This window comes from Cavia porcellus, unplaced genomic scaffold (assembly GCF_034190915.1).
Source record: "Cavia porcellus strain 051 isolate PalLab524CR breed Dunkin Hartley unplaced genomic scaffold, mCavPor4.1 scaffold_8, whole genome shotgun sequence".
Classification (NCBI taxonomy): domain Eukaryota; kingdom Metazoa; phylum Chordata; class Mammalia; order Rodentia; family Caviidae; genus Cavia; species Cavia porcellus.
The window spans coordinates 31,290,478-31,310,496 of record NW_026947491.1 but is presented as its reverse complement, the minus strand read 5'-3'; the positions used below and the strand labels follow the sequence as shown (position 1 = coordinate 31,310,496).

General features: G+C 35.6%; 1 protein-coding gene across 1 annotated transcript in view; it reads left to right on the top strand.

The window, feature by feature from the left end:
* Slc2a13 (solute carrier family 2 member 13) overlaps positions 1-20,019 on the top strand; it is a 341,626-nt gene that overhangs the window by 223,391 nt on the left and 98,216 nt on the right. The window contains exons 5-6 of the mRNA XM_063254554.1: positions 8,697-8,860; positions 14,055-14,175. Of these exons, the coding sequence (XP_063110624.1) occupies positions 8,697-8,860; positions 14,055-14,175 (285 nt within the window). The remainder of the gene's footprint in view (positions 1-8,696; positions 8,861-14,054; positions 14,176-20,019) is intronic.

The following is a 20,019-nucleotide window of genomic DNA, read 5'->3' as shown; positions in this document are numbered from 1 at the left end:
TAAAAGTGTTTAGTGCCCATGAGAAGTATATTTTTGGAAAGAATCAGTTTATCTGGTAAATTGATAAACTGATGCTCAGAGTAGAGAGCATCTATCATTGCTTAAATATATTCTCAATTTAATGTTACTTTATGATGAAAGTATCATAGATTATTATTCAAAGGATTTCAAGGGGCTGGGGATTTAGCTCAGCGGCATAAGCACCTGCCTTGCAAGCAGGCAGTTGTGAGTTCGATCCTTGGTACCGATAAAAAGTTAAAAAAAAAAAAAAGTTAAAAAGAAAGGATTTCAAAACATTAGAAATCCAAGACCAAAATGGTCCCAATGGTTCCAACAGCTTGTGTTTATATTTATCCATGTCACTTCTGTATGCTATTTGTAGTTAATGTTTGCTATTTGCGATTTTTGTATCAATGTATGTTTGTAGTACAGAATAGTGATGTTTATTTGGGGGAACTGGTATATGGATATAACAGACATATCCTGTTCATTTTCCTACTGGTTGTACTAGAAGGTCAGTGGTCTGATTGAGCCAGATGAGACCAGGAAGAAGTCTTCTCAGATTTCAGAGATGTACAGCCAGAATAAGGGAACTGTTCTTTTAGACAGAGAATTAAGGATCTATAGAGATTGTTCAGAAGTTACTGTGACAAAATGTTTTTCTTTGTTCTTCCCAAAAACTTAATATGATCATTTGTTTTGAGACTTTTTTGTAATATAAAGACATGACTAGTAAGTATGTATCCTGAAGATTACTGTGAATTTGACTTGATTTACTTAAAAAGGTGCGTGATTCACCAGCATCAAAATAATTATCTGACATACACAAAATTCGAATTTCTACTTTTATTTCATTTTTAATTTTATGTCTTGCATCTAAGAGTAAACAAGTAGGATTTTTCAATGCACCAAGATACAATAAAATACTGTATATTTGAAAGTTTTAATTTTTTAAAGAACATGTTTTTATCTTGGTTACTATACTTTCTCTCAAAGCCATTGACATTTTTTTCATAGCTGTCCATGTTTGATACAAACACTATCTCAACAGGAGCATATAACTTTGCTTTTAAAAACTTTTTGTTAAAATGGTATTTTAAATGTCATAGTATACCTTATTCACATGGTATAAGATATGTTGATAACACTAGGAGCTATTAATAAAAGGTCAAAAATATAACAATTAACAGAAGCCTTGCAGGACTTAATGAGCTACTCCATAAATTCCAGGCTTCTCATTTAACTTACCCTGTGCCCCAATGCGAACATGACCTGTAGACTAGGAGAAAGACAAAGTTTGTAGATGACACCTGTTATCTTTGATGCTGGTAGGACCTTTGTGCCACTTGAATTAAAGTAATTGTGACCAAATGGCAGGAGTTAGTTCAGCCTGCTTAAACTGGTTTTCATTGTCAGAGGAGTTTGTTCCACAACTACTTGAAGGGAAATTTTATTGTTTTATCAGTCTTGCATGCCTGTATCTAGTGAGCTGAGCATTACTTTGAGGATAACATATGTAACATAACAACAATTGTTAAATTTTCTCTTGTTTTGAAGTTCTATATTGCCATTGGTTTTTGTTGTTGTTATTATCATTTTGTTTTTTGTTTTTTAATTGTTTGCTTCCTGATTTTTCTGTTTTTTTACTCTAAAAAAAAAAAAAAGAAAGATCTATAGCTTCATGCTGGAGAAGTTGTTTTGTTTTGTGACAAGGTCTTGCTATGTAGTTCAGACTGGCCTTGAACTTGTGGCAATCCTCCTGTCTCAGCCTCCCAAGTCCTGGGATTACAGGCATGTTTTACCACGCTTGACTTAGTTCTGTTTTATTTTTATAAGATAGTGAACTATCACTTACTATTTTGCTTTGGCAGACGAAATGTTAGCACTAACTTGTAGTAATTATATGCTTTACTTCTCTTATTTGCTCTTGCCAGTCTTTACTATTTGCTATAGAAGGTGTCATTTTTAAAAATTATAAAGTCTTAATTCTTTTTGACAGTAGTAGATAAATACAATAATTTCAATGAATGGTTATTGAATACCTAGTTCTTGCTTCTAAGTTGTAGTATTGGCAGGAGTGAAAACATTGCTCTTTCATTGCTAGTTAAAGTCATCTTTAGGAAAGGCTGTCATTGCTAAAATCTATATATTCTCTTGAGCTCTGGTTTTAGTCAGCTATAAATGTCAAGTCTGGAAGCTGATGTCACATAAACTCTAACATAGCAATGCACATGCAGTTCTGGCCTTTGCTGTTCTATAGCCTGTACAGAGAGTTGGAGAACACGCTGGTCCTCTGGGAAAACATGCTGTCCTCAGGCATTTTCAGCTTCATTTTGGAAACAAATGAAGCATGCGCGGTGATCCAAGTTTGCCCAGAGACTTTGGAGAAGATGGTACCTTGTCTGACCCATCTTATGAAATGACTTTGAAAAGAGAAGGCATTCCTCCTTTGAGACCAAAAGAAAGCCTTTCTCAGTTGTTCGTGTGTGAAGAAGAATCTCATTGCTTTGTGCAGTTTTGAATGAATACCCAGGCCCTTGAAAGTTTAGAACACTCTATAAAGGTTTAGAAAGTGATAAAGACCATGGTAACCCATGATGCAACTTTTAAAAGTAAGATTTGTGTTTTTTTTTCTGACCTTGCTCTGGAAACCTTTACCCTATGAAAAAGAATATAGTTGTCTGAACTTCCTTAAACCTGAATACCCTCTGAGAGAACATTTTTGTCTTTTCATTCTTCACTGTCATCTTTTAATTGTTGGCCTTTTGCTTATTTTAGTGCTTACTCACATCCTTGCCATGATAGTCAGAATGATGGTTTTCCCAAAGATAAGTGTGTCCTGAGTCTAGGACCTATGAATATGTTCTTTAGTTGGCAGGGGAGATTAAGACTGAATTACACATCTGCTCATCAATTTTCCTTAATTAGAGAGACAGTCCTGAATTATTTGAGTGCGTTCATTATAATCAAAAACTCTTTTACGTAGAACACAGAGACAAAGAGAATCTCAGAGTAAAGCCTTGTTAGTAGGCCATGGGCCAGGAAACAGAATATAAGAAAACTCTAAAAGGTAGAAGAAAACCATTTTCCCTTGGAATGTCCAGAAAAGAATGCAGTCCTGAGGACTCCTTTAGTTTTGATGCCTGCTAAGACACCTGTCAGATTACTGATACATGAATTGTTAGACAGTTTGTATCATTTTTAATCTTGTGGACTGTTATGTCAGCAATAAAAACAAGCACATTTACCAATGTTAGACAAAGGACAATGCAGTAAAACTCCAGGCAACACATCTAGAAAAAGTGTATGCTAACGATGCATTTCTCACTAAGAGGAAAATAAAATACACCCTTGAATTTTAGCCCCTGCTCTCACTGGATGCTTACACAGATAAATCACAGTTGCCTTTTGCTAGTATAATGACTTGAAATATTCCCCAAGACCACACACCCATGGTGCAATCAGCTAATTGGTTTTACTGAGCTATCTTGTGGATAACACAGATTTCATCGTGGTTTCTTTAAAGTCTTATTTCATGATTTTCCATTGCCTACAAAATAAAGCCCCAAACAGATAACATTGCAGTCACTGACGTTCTGAATTAAAAACTTCTGTTATAGCCTTATGTTATACCTCTTTATTGTCATATGTACATTATGTTCAGTCAAGATAAAATATTTAGGTTCTGTGAACTCAACATGGTATATCGCACTTTTGTCCTTCATATATGTCATTTCCTTCACTTCCCCTGCCTTTACAAACATTGAATTACCTGCAACATCAAGAAACATTCCTGATCAAATAAAGTTGGTGTACTGTACTTTATACCATGCTCTAACTTGTATACCTTGAGGTATTAAAATTTATTTTCATCTCATTCTCTTGATTGAAAACTCATGGCATGCCTATAGTCCCAGCACTCTGGAAGAATGAGACAGAAGGATCACAAATTCCAGTTCAAACTTAGCAATTTAGCAAGATCTGTCTCAAAAAAAAAAAAAAAAAAAAAAAGAAAGAAAGAAAGAAAGAAAAGAAAATCAATGGGAGGAGAGGGGCTGTAGAGAAGGTAAGTAGGCACAGAGGTCCTGGACACACACACACACACACAGTCTCTTCAAGGATACAGTAACATCCCTGGGATCTTAGTAATTCATGTAGCTTATACAGTTTAACTTATATAGTTAATAATAAATAAATATCCAGTGGATGAGCCACAAAGATGGATTTGGGATCCTAGGGCAGCTCTTTGGTTGCACTAACCCTTTAAAGCTGGATGACCATGTAAAAATTTGTGTGTGTGTGTGCCAGGAATCAAACTCAAGAACTTTTACTTGCCAGGCAGGTGATATAAAATTTTGATACTCTAAAAAAAAAGCAATAATCCACTTTGGAAGAATTTTTATATCTGTTCAGCTTTTCATTTTAAATAAATTTTAAAAAATGGTTTATACCACTACTTTTGTGTCCCCAAACTTAAACCTAACAGTTCCATTATTTCATTCCATCAAAAGCAAAAACATTGAAATAGCCTCTGTTTTGTTTAGTTTTTTTAATAGTTCGTTTTTTCAGATTTAGTTTAGGTAGAATATCTATTTTTATTCATAAACATTGGATACACTCAAATTTGTAGCATAGCAAATCTTAACATTTTGGCTTTAAATATTTTTCTTTAAATATTTTTATTTTCTGGCTTTTTAGGTTGGTTGTTTTGTTTTAGTTTCTCAGTGGATGCCAGTCTCTATGAAAATGTGTAAAGTCGAATTTGTAAACTGTAAAGCACTATTCAGATAAGATGGATTGTTATAATTTTTATCATCACTTTATACTCTTGATTGCAGAATATTCACAATATTATTGATGATGAGAGTAATTTCACTCAGTATTTCCTTTTTTCTAGCAGTTGTCAGAATTCAGAAATCTTAAAATGTTTGGTGTAAGTTTTCGTGTGATCAGCAAAACACATCTTTCATGCTGCATAGTAATTTATGTTTAGGTTACTACCCTAAAAACAGGAAAAGACTTTTTCTCAAGATGAATGTGTTCATCCTGATGTCAATAATCTTACGTATGAACTATCATCATTAATTAAAGTAGTACAAAACCATTGATCAATCCAAATATAGTTTTTTAAAGATTTGAGTTTTGAAATATATGAAGTGTTAATAAGGGAGCTAAATTTTTAACTATAACAATACCATCTTGATTTCACATACTGCTCGGATGCTTATGTTAGATTTGGGTAAAGTGAATTTATGATAAGAATACCAGAAATGGCAAAAAAAAAAAAAACAAAAAAAACCAAAAAAAAACAACAACAACAACCAGAAATGCCAAGGAAGGCTGTATTTCAGAATGTGCCTTTAGGAATTAAATTTCGTTACATTTCATCTTGAATCAATGGGAGTATTTTGCTTTCTTTGTTTTCAGGTCAGCTTTAAAGTAATGAGCTTACAAAGCTGTTAACATTTTCACCAGAAAATAACTGTTCTATGAGAAACATGTCATCCTTAAATGTGACAGACATATCTTATAATGTGCAAGAGCAAACTTGCATTTTAGTCTTAAAAACCAGTCTTCAGTGAATTCATTCAGCACAAAATCAATCTCAGCCTAATCATGCAAACTGTGCAAGGTTTGACCTGACCATAGTCCATTTTTCCAGGAAACACAGCACCATTGTTATGTACATAAACCATATTCTCATCTTCTTGTATAGTACTTAGTATATCCTGACACATTCTTCTGTATTCTTCAAAGAGAAATTCTTTAATTGTTCTATTTCTACTGTCTCATCATATTTTCTTATTACATGCAGTGAAGCACTTTATTCTTTTAAGGACATCAGTTCAAAGTGTACAGTGACTTCTGATTTATACCATCAACACGAGGCTTATTCCTGATAGTTTTCATGAAACCACCAGTTGTCACTCTCCTTAGTGGTAGAACATGCTTCACTTTGAAATTTTTCAGCCTTCTGTATTAGTCAGTGTTCCTGTCACTGGAACAAAAACACTTGCCATCTATAATTTAAAAAGGGAAGATATTTATTTTGGCTCATAGGTTGTTTTTTTCTCCATGGCCATCTAGCTCCAAGGTAGAAATGTCATAGTGGAAGTGACTGGCAGAAACCTATTCATGTATGGTAGCCGGGAAGTAGAGAAAGAAGAGAGGAGCCAGAGAAAAAAATATACCCTTCCAAGTCAGGTCCTCAGAGACACCCCTCTTCCAACTAGGCCCTACCTTAAATATGAACTTTGAGAGGACATTTTGTATGTGAATCATGAAATTCTATTGTTGTTCCCTAAAAGGTTCACGAAACTCATTAGGCAGAATGCATTTAGTCTATCTCTAAGTCACCAAAGTCCCAATAGTTTGGCATTGCTGAAAAGTCTTAATTCTAAAGTCTCCTCTGAGACTTAAGACATAGTCTTAGCTGTGACTCATTTAAAAATCAAAAAGAAATATAAATACTTCCAATATACAATGACACAGGGTAATAGTCCTATTCCAAAAGTTTTGAAATAAAAAAGGGAAATAAAAAAGAATCAGGGCAAAGCAAGACAAGCAAGGGTAAATTTTAAATCCTGCATGTTCAGCATTCTGGGCAGATTGTGATGAGATGTCAGCTGCAAAGGACTTGGCTAACCCCATCCCTGTAACATTGCCAGTCTCAGCCCAGAAGACCTCTCTTTTGGGCTGGCTGTGCTCATTGCCTGTGTCTTTCCATAGCAGATGATTCACATTTCTGGTATCTCCAACTTCCTCAAGCCTCTACTGTCATTATGACTTCACTCTCATAATTTCATGGACTTCTCTCTCAAGAGCACACTGCCTGGCCTCCTCAGCCTTTTTGTAAAATGTGGGTGGAAACCTCTGTGACCCCACAACTCTTGCATTTGCACATCTAGAAAATCATCACCCGGAACTGGGGGTTTAGCTCCAGTGGCATAAACCCATGCCTTGCAAGTGCGGGGTCATGAGTTCAATCCCTGGTTCCAATAAAAAGGAAAAAGACGAAAGAAAAAGAAAATCATCACCATATAAATGACCCAGGCATTTGCTGCCATTGAGAACAATGGCTGTGTCTCCTTAGGCCATGACTGCAGCAGCCCTTTAGTACCTGGATCATGAAACATCAGGAAATATTTCCTTAGACAATCCTGAATGAGCTAGGCTTCCTGGGACTTTCTTCTAAAAGTAATGTATTTTAAAATTGTTTTCCTGAAGAGTGAGGTCTGGCCAATCCCTGAAATGCCCTCAAGCTAGCTTTCTTTCCCTTTCCCTTTCCCTTTCCCTTTCCCTTTCCCTTTCCCTTTCCCTTTCGCTTTTCTTTCTTTTCTTTTTTCTCTCCTTCCCTTTCTCCTCCTCCTCCTTCTCTGCCTTTCTTTGCTTTTTTTTTGAACTCACGACCATGTGCTTGCCACGCAGGCACTTATGCCGCTGAGATAAATCCTAGGCCCCCACTTCTTTCTGATGCTAGTCTTTTTATTTTGACTCTGTCTTTTGCTTATGATTTTTACTGTAAATCTAGCTAAAAGGAACTAGCAGTGCCCATGCCAAGCCTGAATATTGGGTTTCTTTGAAATTTTTCATCTGCCCCATCAGTCTACTATTATGATCTGCATCTTCCCGAAAGCCTCAGATCATAGGCAAAATACAGACAGATTTTCTGCCTCAGTGTTAACTGTGCATGGTACATAATCCACCTGCCAATAGGTTCCTCACTGCCAACTGAAGCTTCCTGAATCTGGTCTATACTGTCTGCATTCCTATCAGCATCTGATCTTGTGAGTTCTGACCAGTATCATATATCAAGTACTGCTCACAACATTCTAGGACAATAATTGTGAACCTGTGGCTTGTGTGGTACAGTGGACACACAGACCCCTTTTTATTGGTATGCAAGCCAAGTTACCGCAGTAGCTAAGCACCAGATAAAAGTTGTTTTTTTTTTTTTAAACTAAAACCTCAGTATTCAGGTTTAATTAGAGTATTGTCACTTTGCAATAAATAAGTAGGCTTGAGGTTACAGTTAGGCCCTTGGACCCCAAAAGATTTGTCACTACTGTTCTAGAGCTTCTCTTACTTGCATCTCCAAACCTTTCCAAACTCCTCATACAAACCAGTTCCAAAAGCATCTGAATCACAACAGTTACTTCACTCTTGAGACCAATTTTCTGTTTTACTTGTTGCATTGCTGGGACAAAATACACAATGCCCACAATTTAAAAGGAGGAGAGGTTTATGTTGGCTCATGGTTCCAGCCTATGGTCAGTGGGCTTCAAGGCAGAAGCAATGTGGTAGAAGAGCCATGCATCATAGTGCACAGGAAGCCACTATGGAGAAAGGAGGAGCCACAAGAATGCACCCTTCCAAGTCACATTGCCAGTGCCCGTCCTTTCCAACCAGTCCCTACCTCCCGTGTAAGGTTTTTACAAGACATTTTAGATGTAATCCATAATACTGTATCCACGTGGTTGAGTGCCTTTTCTTGATTATAGAAAGCACAAAATGAATACACCTGAACACAGTTTCAGAAGTGTGATCCTTAAACAGTTCGTGTGAACTCCTGTGATAACTTGATATTACTGTAGTTGGTCATGATTAATCTTTTTTGGAGAAATCTAAACTTTTTCTATCTAAGTTTTTCTTTAAAAAAACAATCAGCAATAGTTACTCTGTTCTTTGTCTTGCAGGTACTATAGTGCAACCATCCTACAGATGTCTGGTGTGGAAGATGACAGACTGGCGATATGGTTGGCTTCAGTGACAGCTTTCACAAACTTCATTTTCACACTTGTGGGAGTGTGGCTTGTTGAGAAAGTGGGCCGTAGAAAACTTACCTTTGGTAGTTTAGCAGGTAGGTACATGGATGAAGAATTCACTTTTAAATTTTTTCCTAATGATGACAGTTGACCTTCCAAGATGGATACATTTTCTGTTACTGGTTTCTTAACCAAACAGTATAAAATGAGAGTGATAGAGACAAAACATTTTAATTGAAAAGCATGACCCTTACAAATTTATGGTATGTGACTAGAAGTTAGATTGTAAGTAAAAATGAATTGTAAGAAAACATCTGAAGCCAGGCGTGATAGCGCGCAGCTGTAATCCCAGCACCTAGAGGCTAACGCAGGAGGATCACTGTGAATTCAAAGCCAGGATGGGCTACGTAAACCAGTTCAAGACCAGGATGGACTGCATAAGCCAGTTCCAAGGCCAGTCCGTACTACATAGTAAGATTCTGTCTCAAAAAAAAAAGGGATCTAATTAGAGATTTTTCTTTTTGTATTTTTGAGTTTCCCTGAGGAATAAAAATGAAAAGAGTAATCATATCTATATGTCTTTGAAAAACTTGGTATTAGCTCACATTTTAACATGTGTTTTAAAATATGTTTAAACTTGGAAGGATGTAACAGATTTGGAGCATTTTTTTCCATATCTCTTCTAACAGTGGAATATTAGAACCATGCAGTTGTTTTCACAGAGTAAGGGTGATACTCTTAATGTTTAAAACAACCCTAAATTATAGATCAAATTTTGATTGGTTGAGTGTTATATATGATAGCTGAGTACAAAACTTTTTGGGCTTTCAGGTATCTTTTGTGTTTATTATTTTATTCATTATTTCTCTGTAACACAAAGACTGTTTTATTTCACAGACTACAACTCTTTGATATTGATTGCATTTTATAATTTTCAAAGTTTTTCAAATGTATAGGTATATGCCTGCTTATCAATTAGCTGTACTCTAATAGTGCCTTGGTAAACATATTTTGACTTAAAATATTTTTCCATTAAAGTGTAGTTTCCATGACAGCATTAACTAAATTCTGTTTTAACCAAATCAAATCATATCTAAAATGATCATGTCATAGTGCTGTTGTAGTCACATGTCCCAGATTTTGATGAGAAAATACACTCTGGGTGCCAAATTCAATTTACTATGAATGCATGCCTTCCCTTTACAAGTAGTAGAATTCTTCCACCTCCTGTTTTCACCTGAGCAGTGCCAGTCTAATGATATGAGTTGAAACAAAGTGTGTGCATTGAGGCAAAGGTGAGAAATGGGTAAGGAGCAATGGTGATTGGCATCACCAGGTGTGCAGGGAGGATGAGGGTAAATGAAGAAGAGTAGGGGAGAAGAAAAGGTTTACAAGCCATAGATTTATAAATCTGGTGAAGAAAGCAAAGACAAGGTTAGCTTACAGGAAAAACTAAACAGAAGCCAAGTAGATACAAAAGATAGTAGATGCTCTCTGTGAGTACAGACTCTTAGTTAATATAAGAAAAATATTCTGAGTAACCAGTGCTATCCTGCAGTGAGGCCTTAGGCAGATAACAAAAGGACAGACTACCATCAGGAATGCTGTGTTTCAAATACATTCCTACAGTATGCTAGAAATTGAATTTGCTGACCCCTGTGGTTCTGGTTAGCACTAGAAAGAGATAATAATTGCTTTCCAATTTTTAAATGGATATTTTTCCTTTTTAACATACATTGCTACCTTCAGAGGACTATTTTTAAATAGAATTTAGTACTTAAATTTATGATTTGGCTTTTGAGATTTAAGGAAAACTGTTGATTAAACATTTTTTTCTAGCAGCCTGTGCCTCTTAATTGTCATACTCCGGTAAGACACTTTCTTAGCAGTTCTGCAGAATTTTTGAGGCATTATTGATAGAGAGCCAGACAGTTTTTGAGTCTGAATTGTGTGACTGGGCAAAGTTCCATTTTCTGACCTATACCTGAGGATTAATTACCATCTCTATACTGTTGTAATGAGAATGTAACACTATTACGTATAGCATTTAAGATCCTGCACACCATACATAGAGCATTTAGCTACGCAGCATTATTGTTGCTAAAGAGTGAGCTTGTTGTTTTAGCCACCCTGCAAAATTAGCCTCCCTCACTGGAACCCAAGCTTTCTCCTGAGCTATTCTAGTTGACATTGTGTTTCATCTCCCTGCAGCTGTTTTGCAGAGGCATTCAGTACCCTGCTGCTGACTATTAACTGATGAACAGTGTAGCCAGAGAGTGAAGTTCACCAGATGTTTGTTTAAGCATTGACTTAACAAACATGCCTCAGGCAGGTGTCATTTCAACCAGTCAGTTCTCATATTGAATAAATTTGATAAGATTGTTGTTTTTATATTTTCTATTATAGTCTTACAAAAATTAATGAAAATGCAATTTATGGTCACCCTGTATTTAAATAATTGGACTGGTAAGTGGTTAAGAAGTCCTAAGGCAACTATGTAGAAAGGAAGACCAACAGATTTCAGGGCCTGCTTTTCATGAGCAACCTGCAGGCTTTTTTTTCCTCCCTTTTTTCAGCCAAATCCTCTTTCAGCTAAAATACTTTGTGATCTCTCACACTCACTGTATAGACCCCTGATCTCTTGTCATGTATCCCATTGAAGTGAGGGAATGGATAGTGGAATGGTTTAGAAGGAAAGAAGTCTGGCTTCTTATCACACCCATGATAAGAATACATAAATCAGTATTTATGACTATAAGTAGTGGTTTTTGTGCAGTTTTTGTTTTAACTGTGATTCACTGGGCCCACAGGAAGACACTGACCAATGGAAATGTGTGTCTTCAGAAGAAGCCTTAGCATTGCACAGCTGTATTAGTGTGTTAGCGTTTTTCCAGCATGACCCTCGCAATAATGAGGCTTTCACACTCAAATACCAGTTGATTGCGTGTGTTTTAATTCACCATATTTTTTATTTTATTCATTTGTATGTAAGTAATGTGTGATATTCTAGAGTACTAACAGTGTTCTAGTTTAAATTTTTATTAAATATTAGAATTTTTAAACATTTGATTCAGTCATCCCTATTTATGATTTATTTATATTGGGTTAAAAAAGGTGAAAAATCTAATATCAGAGTAATTTGTGAAGCCAGGAGTGGTGGGAGATGACTTTAATCTCAGCACTTGGAAGGCTGAGGCAGGAGGATCACCATGAACTTGAAGCTAGCCTGGGCTGTATAGCGAGTTAAAGGCCAGCAAGAACTACATAATGAGACCTTGTCTCCAAAATAATAATAATAATAATTAATAATAATAATGATAATTTTGGAACAGTTTCCATTCTTTCAAGAATTATTACAAACAAACTATGTTTAAGCGTGGACAAAGAAACTCTGCAGAGAAGTATAAAATGGGTCACATGTGAATAATTTTAAATGTGTGAAATTTTGTCATGCCCTCATTTTTAATATTTTCAAAATTATAAAACTGGTCTTTTAGGGCCAGAGATTTAGCTCAGTGGCATAAGCCCCTGCCTGACAAGCACAAGCAAAAAAGAGAAAGAAAACAAACTAGTCTTTTTGTAAATACTACAATTTTAATAACTTCTTGTTTCTTTACATAATGAGAAATTCATATAGCTATTTTGGTAATAAATCTAGGCAGAAATATCATATCTTATTCTACCATATGTATTGATAGTGGTATTTCTAGAAACATTACTTGTGGCCCATCTATGTCAGAACTACCAAGGCGACTTTCAAATGTGGATTCTTGGGCCCTATCTTGGATCCACCACGTTAGAATCCCTGAAGGTGGAGTCTAGATCATGTACATTTAAACAAGTTCCTCTGGTGATGCTTAGTCATACATTGTAAGAGCTCAGGAAGGGGAGTTTTCTTTTCTTTTCTTTCTTTCTTTCTTTCTTTCTTTCTTTCTTTCTTTCTTTCTTTTTTTTTGGAGTACTTACTAAAAATTGGATAATGAATGTAACATTACATCAGATATTTTTGGAGGCAGCATTGTTCTTAATACACTTCATTTCTTGTGGAGACCCTCTTTATTAAAAAATAGTTGTCAAAATTCCAAACTCCACCAGTGCACTTGTTTGGGACTGGTTGCCTGAAATAGAAAGAATGTCCCAAAACTGATGAGTACACTGAAGAAAATCTTTTCATCCAAAGCTTTCTTGTATTGAGTCTCAAACTTAGGTTATAATGATGAATCATTTGACATAGCTATAGTCATTTTCAGTGCTAACTATCATTGATAAAAGACATCTAAAAATTGTTAAATGAAATGGCAAAAGTACCTCGGGTAGTTTTATGGTATATGAGTCAATAAAAGGATTAGATGATCTTTTTAAAATTTGTTCCATGAATAAAGTTCCATGAATGAAGTTACTCTTCAATGGATCTGTTCTGTTCAAAGGCTTTTTGTCTTGTCTGAACCTCATAATCACCTGCGAAGCAGTTTGAAGGCTCAGATTCAGGGTCAGGATGCACCCCCAGACAGAGCTCATACTTACCCATGACCTCGGACTCCTCGGCGCCTCGGCTTTGTTGTGTTTAACATGATGCATCTCAGCGGAGGCCTCGGCCATTGCAGCATCTTATTGTTCCTGCACGGGGCTCCCCACATTTATCACTATTATTTTAATTTTGACTACTATTTACATGCCCTCCTAAGTTCCTTATTTTAAACATATTGTGATAAATTGTACAAATTAGTGCAGTCATTGCTCCTTTCTTCTTACAATTCTGTGGGTAGACCAATAATCAGGAATTTGAAAACTTTCTTATTTACCATCTGGGTATATCAGGGATTCAAAATTGGGCCTTCTGAGCAAAAAGCGTAATCACCAATCCTAGTCCTTCAAATCAAAGTAAATATTGTATTCTAAAATACCAAAAGGAAAGAAATAAGCAAAGGCATGTGTTAAAACATTTCTGGTGTCTAAAAGTTTTTTTCCCCCCAAAACACATGCTTTTCCATTTTAATAAGAAACACTCTTTCATCTGCTTTGGAAAGAAACAGTTTATTACTTTGAGTACGCCAGTTTAGGTAGGTCGTAGAACAGTAACATTAGAACAGTTTTCTTGGCACTGAGAAAAAGACTTGTAAATCTGTTGCTTGTTTTGTGTTTCCTGGTATGGTAGGCACTCAACAACATTGTCAGCTATCCTAAGTGCTATACTTTTTTTTTTAGAATATCATTACCATTTTTTCTTGGGATAGAAATTGCATTTGCTTTAAATAACAACTATTCTCTGATATAAAACCTCTTTTTTAGGTACCACTGTAGCACTTATTATTCTTGCCTTGGGATTTCTACTCTCAGCCCAGGTTTCCCCACACATCACTTTCAAGCCAGTGGCTCCATCCGGTCAAAATGCTACTTGCACAAGATACAGGTGAGATATCATTATGGCACGTTTTCTTAACCTAATTCTGATAACCTTTTTTTTTTTTTTTGGTGGGAGTAGACTTTAAAAGAATTGAGAGGTAGGCACTTGCTAGGTCTCCAGACTTTGTGTGTGAAATTGTGAAAGGTGGCAAAGAAAACGGTTAGGAAGGGGAAAGCATCTTGAAAAACATGAGAGGCTAAGGAGTTAAGTAAAAAGTGAATTGTAAGAAAATTTCAGTAATGCTTCTCTGGAAGTTAAAATTGGGTATTAATATAAATAAGGAGTATAGTAAAACTGGCTTGGCTCATATATGACTTGGTGACATCTGTGGTTCAGGTGAAATAAATGACCCAAATAATCAGTCATTAAACTTACAAGATGCACACTCTCTGGCTATTCTGACAACTGCTCTTTACTGAGTTTTATGGGTCCCTTTATTTAAATGGAAAAGAAAAACCCTCACTCCCCCATACTTTGGTTCTCCCAGCAGATCAGGCACTGAAAAATGAGATTGGAAAAAACACAAACTTTTGCAGTGGCAGCTGCAGACGAAGGAGCTCATTAAGTCTAATGTGTGCACAGTGGGTGTTGAATAGATAGGGAAGAGGTGATAGGACAGGTGAGCTGAAGAAGCACAGTCAACTGATGAAAAAGCAACTGAACTATACCCTTAATATTTTTGGCAGCAGAGTTCAGCTAGCTAACTAACCCTAACTTTTTTAAAAAATGATTTTAGCAGTCCAAAAGCTATTAAAGCATATTAAAGTTCCTTTAATATGTAGGGTACACTAAGACCTACCTTTACAAATAATAGTAACAATAATAAAGTTGGATTCCTTTAGCTTTATAATAGTAACAATAATAAAGTTAGATTCCTTTAGCTTTAAGTAGATGGGCACAACCCTAAATCAGTAGATAAGTGATTTCTGAGGATAGTCCTGGGGGCATGGTTTGTGGTTATTATTCAAGGGTAGGGTGCAAAGTTGGCTGTATAAGGCCACCATTCAATACCAAGGAATACCCTCACCCAGAAAAAGTTTTATGTGAAATGAAACATGTTTCACACTTAAGCTGCCCACCGGTGTCTATGTGGAGCTTCTAGGTTAGTGTTGTTGGCAGCTTCCCATTACAACAATGTGAAAGATATTTTACATTTCCTATCCTAAATTGTTCTATTGACTTGCCTTTAGAAAATAAACGTGTATCACCTCTTTTGTCTTACTAATATGTTTACCTGCTTATTTTATTGGCTCAGTTTTATCCTGAGAATACATAAAGGTGTTGCAGTAACAAGGTAAACTGCATAGACTGTTTCAGTGTGATAGTGGTCTTTATTTGGATATCCACCTATTTGCTACAAAAACGATTGAGCTGTTTGTTTGATAGGTACTTCATGTATTTTTAACACAGTTACCTCTAACAGTCACTTAAGAATTGTTGTTTGAGCAACATAAAATATTTTCCAGATACAATGTCTCATTTTATGTTGGTATTCAGAATAAGATAGTTATTTTCAAGTAAAGCAAAGACAGAAAATAATCATCCACAGAGTATTAGAAAACATTTTAGGAATTTGTGATACACAGATGACTATGTGGAGTAGTATGAAATGTCTATAAATTTTTGATGATTGATAGAATGAAATAGTTTTTCTGATGGTGACTTTTAAAGTTGAAATAAAAGAATTATTACCTAACTATAGCTCATTGTATAGCAATTTATGATCATCTATTTATCCTTCTGATTCTTGTCTATGTTATCATTATCTAATATTTAAATATAAAATTATTAAATTTTAGCTTAAATAGCTAAAATTTATTAGCTTAAATTTATTCTTGTAGTAAAATAAATAGCCATTTTTTAAAAGCACAAACTTTAGATGTCCTTTTAAGAGTAAGAGTTATGGCAGACATTTATTACATTCCTTCCTTCAGAGTAGCATATTAGGTTTTTAAAGAATTCGATAGTATACATTTATAGTCTAAGTAATTTCATAAAATATAACTATAACCCTCTTACTGATTTTTGTTTTTTAATTTGGAAGATTTTTTGTTTTGGTTGGTTGTTTTTTTTTTTTTTTTTTTTTTTTGATACAGAGTCTCACCTGTAGTTCAGAGCAGCCTTGAACTCACTATGCAGCCCAAACTGGCCGCAAACTCTCAGGGATCCTTCTGTCTCAGTTTCTCAAGTGCTAGGATTATAGGTGTGCACCGCCACACCTGCCATGATTACGTTTTTTAAACTGTCTTTATATTTTATATTTCCTCTGTAATTAAAGGCAAACATGAAAATCTTACATAGTACGTTAAGATAAGCAGTGTCCGTGTCGTAAATGTAGTGTTTTCTCCCCTTGAAATGAAACCTAATAAAGGTGTTACTTTAGTATGCAGACCCAGGGCCTTCACACAAAGCTACATCCCCAAGCGTTTCTTTAAACTTAGAGACATATCTCATTAGGTTGCTAAGTTCTAACGAGTAAAATTCATTGCCTATGTCTATAAACTCAGCACTTCTTACTGAAATCTCTAGACTGCAATGATGAGCCTCTGATCTATTCTGATTGAAGAAAAAGGCTTATGAAACTGAATGGTTCAAGAAGTTGTTCTTCATTTGAATTCAACAAATACTGGTTGTATAAAAGGCACTATGTAGTTGAGGCTTATCAGTGACTTTGGTTTCAAGAAATTCACTATTCTAAATAGTTTCCATGAGAATTTTCTCTATTTAGAACATTTTTAAAATGATGCTATTTTATTCCAAATCATGGTTACAGTCTGTGAACTGAACATACTAAGGAACTTTTTCTGGAATTACACTTCAGCAGATTAAAATATAAAAATGCATATAAAGTGATATAATGTGCAATGCCTGCATAAAAGCCATCCTAGTGTATTGAATTAGGTTAGTAGAAATACCTCTTGTTTGGGTATCTTCTGAATCTTGTATCTCTGAGAGTATACCACACACATCTACAGTGACCTTTAGTCACATACTCTCAAATTACTAATGTCCTCTCCCCTCCATCTTCAATTCATGATATTTTCATGTGAGACCTATCCAAGTTTTGAGGAATCAGGACTTTCCTAGCTATTACTTCTCTCACTACTTGATATTTTTTATAGTATAACCTCAATATATGCAGATCACTATCATAAAATCCTTAAACATAGTCAGATATTTCCTAAACTGTACAATTACAGAATTTTAAGGTATTTTCCCCCCAGGGCTTTTTATTTTATTCCTTTAAAAATATTTGTGGAGCACCACTCGTAGCATAGTCAGGATGAATTGATAGAAGAAAAATACCTAAATTATCCTTGATGTCATTAATAAAACATCTGTCATTGGAGGAGAGATAGGACTCAGGGAAGACTGAAGAAAGTGTGTTGAAACTGAGCCCTGGAAGAGGATTGGAGCATGTACCAGAAGGAACAGTAGGTTGAAGAACTTTGCAAAGCAATAGGGAGTCTGACAAATGTGAGGAGCTGTAAGCAGGGTAATGAGATTGGAGAAGAGGAGGATTAGGCAGTTAAGACAGGTCAAAGCCAGCTTCTGCAGAGCCTTAGAGTGTTTAACCTTTGAATTCAAGAATATGAAGCCACTGAAAGATTTCAGGCAGAGGAGAGACTTTCGTGAGTTTTCCATTCTAGACTGTCGCTTTGGGCATGTGAGTCAGAAGACCTGTGTTCAGGTGGAGAGCTTGCTATGAGGGACATGGCACTTCCTGGACTATTGTGATGATTTTAGAGATAGACACATTTTCAATATATTTGAGAGAGAAAAAGGAGAATTAAAAATCAGTAACTGATAAGGATGTAGCTCAGTGGCCTACCATCTGTCTGAGAAGTGCAAGGTTGTGAGTTCAATCCCCAGCATCAAAAACAAAAAACAGTAGCTGATTAGCCATGGGAAGAGGTTTGGGATAATTCCCAATTCCTGCATGAGGAAACAGGTAGAGGAGCACATGTAAATGAAATGGGGTGATTGGGTGAGGCAAGGCAAGTTTTCATGGGTACAGTTTTAGATATGTTGAAACTTAAGTGTCATTGCACTATCTTCATTGGGGACATTGTGATGGCATTGAGATTATTGGCCTGCAATTGAAGGAGATTCTGGCATGATGAATTATTATGCCTATGTGATAATTGAAGACTTGGACATGGGGTGACATCTGGTTCATAACTAAGGTCTTTACTGAAACTCTGGCTACCTTTGCCGTTCCACCTGTAGTTCACTAGTCAAATGGACAAGACCTCTACATTATTTATGCCTTTCCCCCCCACAGAGAACCAGAGGCTATTCATGATGGAAAGCCTTTAATAAACTTAAGACTTTATTCTTACTTTTAAGGAAATAGAAATCCAGATAAGCCATGTTCTTTTTGTAGGGCACACTAACTGCTTTTTTTTTTTTCTTTCTAGACTTCTCTTGTCTGAATCCCAAATAGTCCATCATCTTTTAGCTCACACAGTTGTCAAGCATGAAAGCAGTGACACAGAGGCTTCTCTTTCTGTTCGTTTTAGACCATGTCCTTCTTGTCTTGGTCATCAAGACAATTTTATCAGTTACAATAACTTGGGCAATTTGGTAGTTTTACTAATTTAATACTGGCTGGTACATTATCGACTCCTCTCAGTTTTTAATATGTTTTAGACCCTATTTGAATAGAAATTGATCAAAAGAACTATAACTTTTAGTTTTGTTTGTGAACACCAACTTCTTTTCATTCTTAGTTTTTCTTTCTTGAACATTCTAAACCAAGAATACAAAGATAGTCCAAGTGATTTTTTTTCTAAATAGTGATATTTTCAAGTTTTCCTCTGTATTTGAAGATCCTAAACATCTAATTGACAAACTGACTTCATCTGTAAACAATTCGATGATGGTGATACTAGTTTTGGAAAATAGTGTGCTCCTTGGCAAAGGAATAATAATAACTTTGCACTACATACTGTCTTTTCTTCTGTCTCTAGCCTTGTATGATTCATCACATCTCTTTGATATGGGCACCACAATGCTGGTATAATCAGTTATAGTATTTTATGCAACCTTAGAAATGTGCAAAAATCTTGTCTCCCTCCTCCAACTTTTTTTTCCGTTGACATCTGGTGTTCATATATTTATTTCCAGTAATTTTTAGCAACTTGACAATAAATATGTTACATTATGAATTGAAACATTCCATTGTTGTCCATAATTACTGATCATTTATTGCTGATTTCCTTTAAAATTATCCTATTTTAATATGTAGGCCTAATGGCACAGGCTTAAATATACCATGAGTTTAGTGTTCATAAAAGTACATTTTTAAAAAATGTGTTAGCTAATATTTCCATTTGAGATGAAAATAAAGGTATAAAATTGATCAGAAAGGAAATAGTTGAAAAAGGAAACTCATATAGCCTTAATATGTGACCTTATCTCCAAGTAATTGTGTGTATCTTTTGCTAGCATTGAAATACCTAGCGCTGAACTTGACACCTAGAAAAAAATGACTCCCGTTAAACACAACTGATGGAAGAATTTTTCTTCCCTGGATATAAAGGCTTCCCAGTGGAAGATGGTCAAATAGGGCAAATTATTCTTTGAACTCTTCATTAATTATTTCAGTACCTGAATTTTTGGCCAAGAACTTGCAAAGCCTCACAGTGGCAGTTTTCCTGACCTTTGTTGGGAAGCTGAAAAATCCAGAAGGAGGAGTCTAAAGTGAGTGTGCAAAGAATGGAGAGGACACTGCAGGGAAAATGGGCATCAGGTCATGTGTATCATTCCTAAACTAAGACTGGGGCTCTAGGAAACTGTTCAGAAAGACCAGGTCACAGCAGCAAGAGAGAGAGTGACTCGGAGATA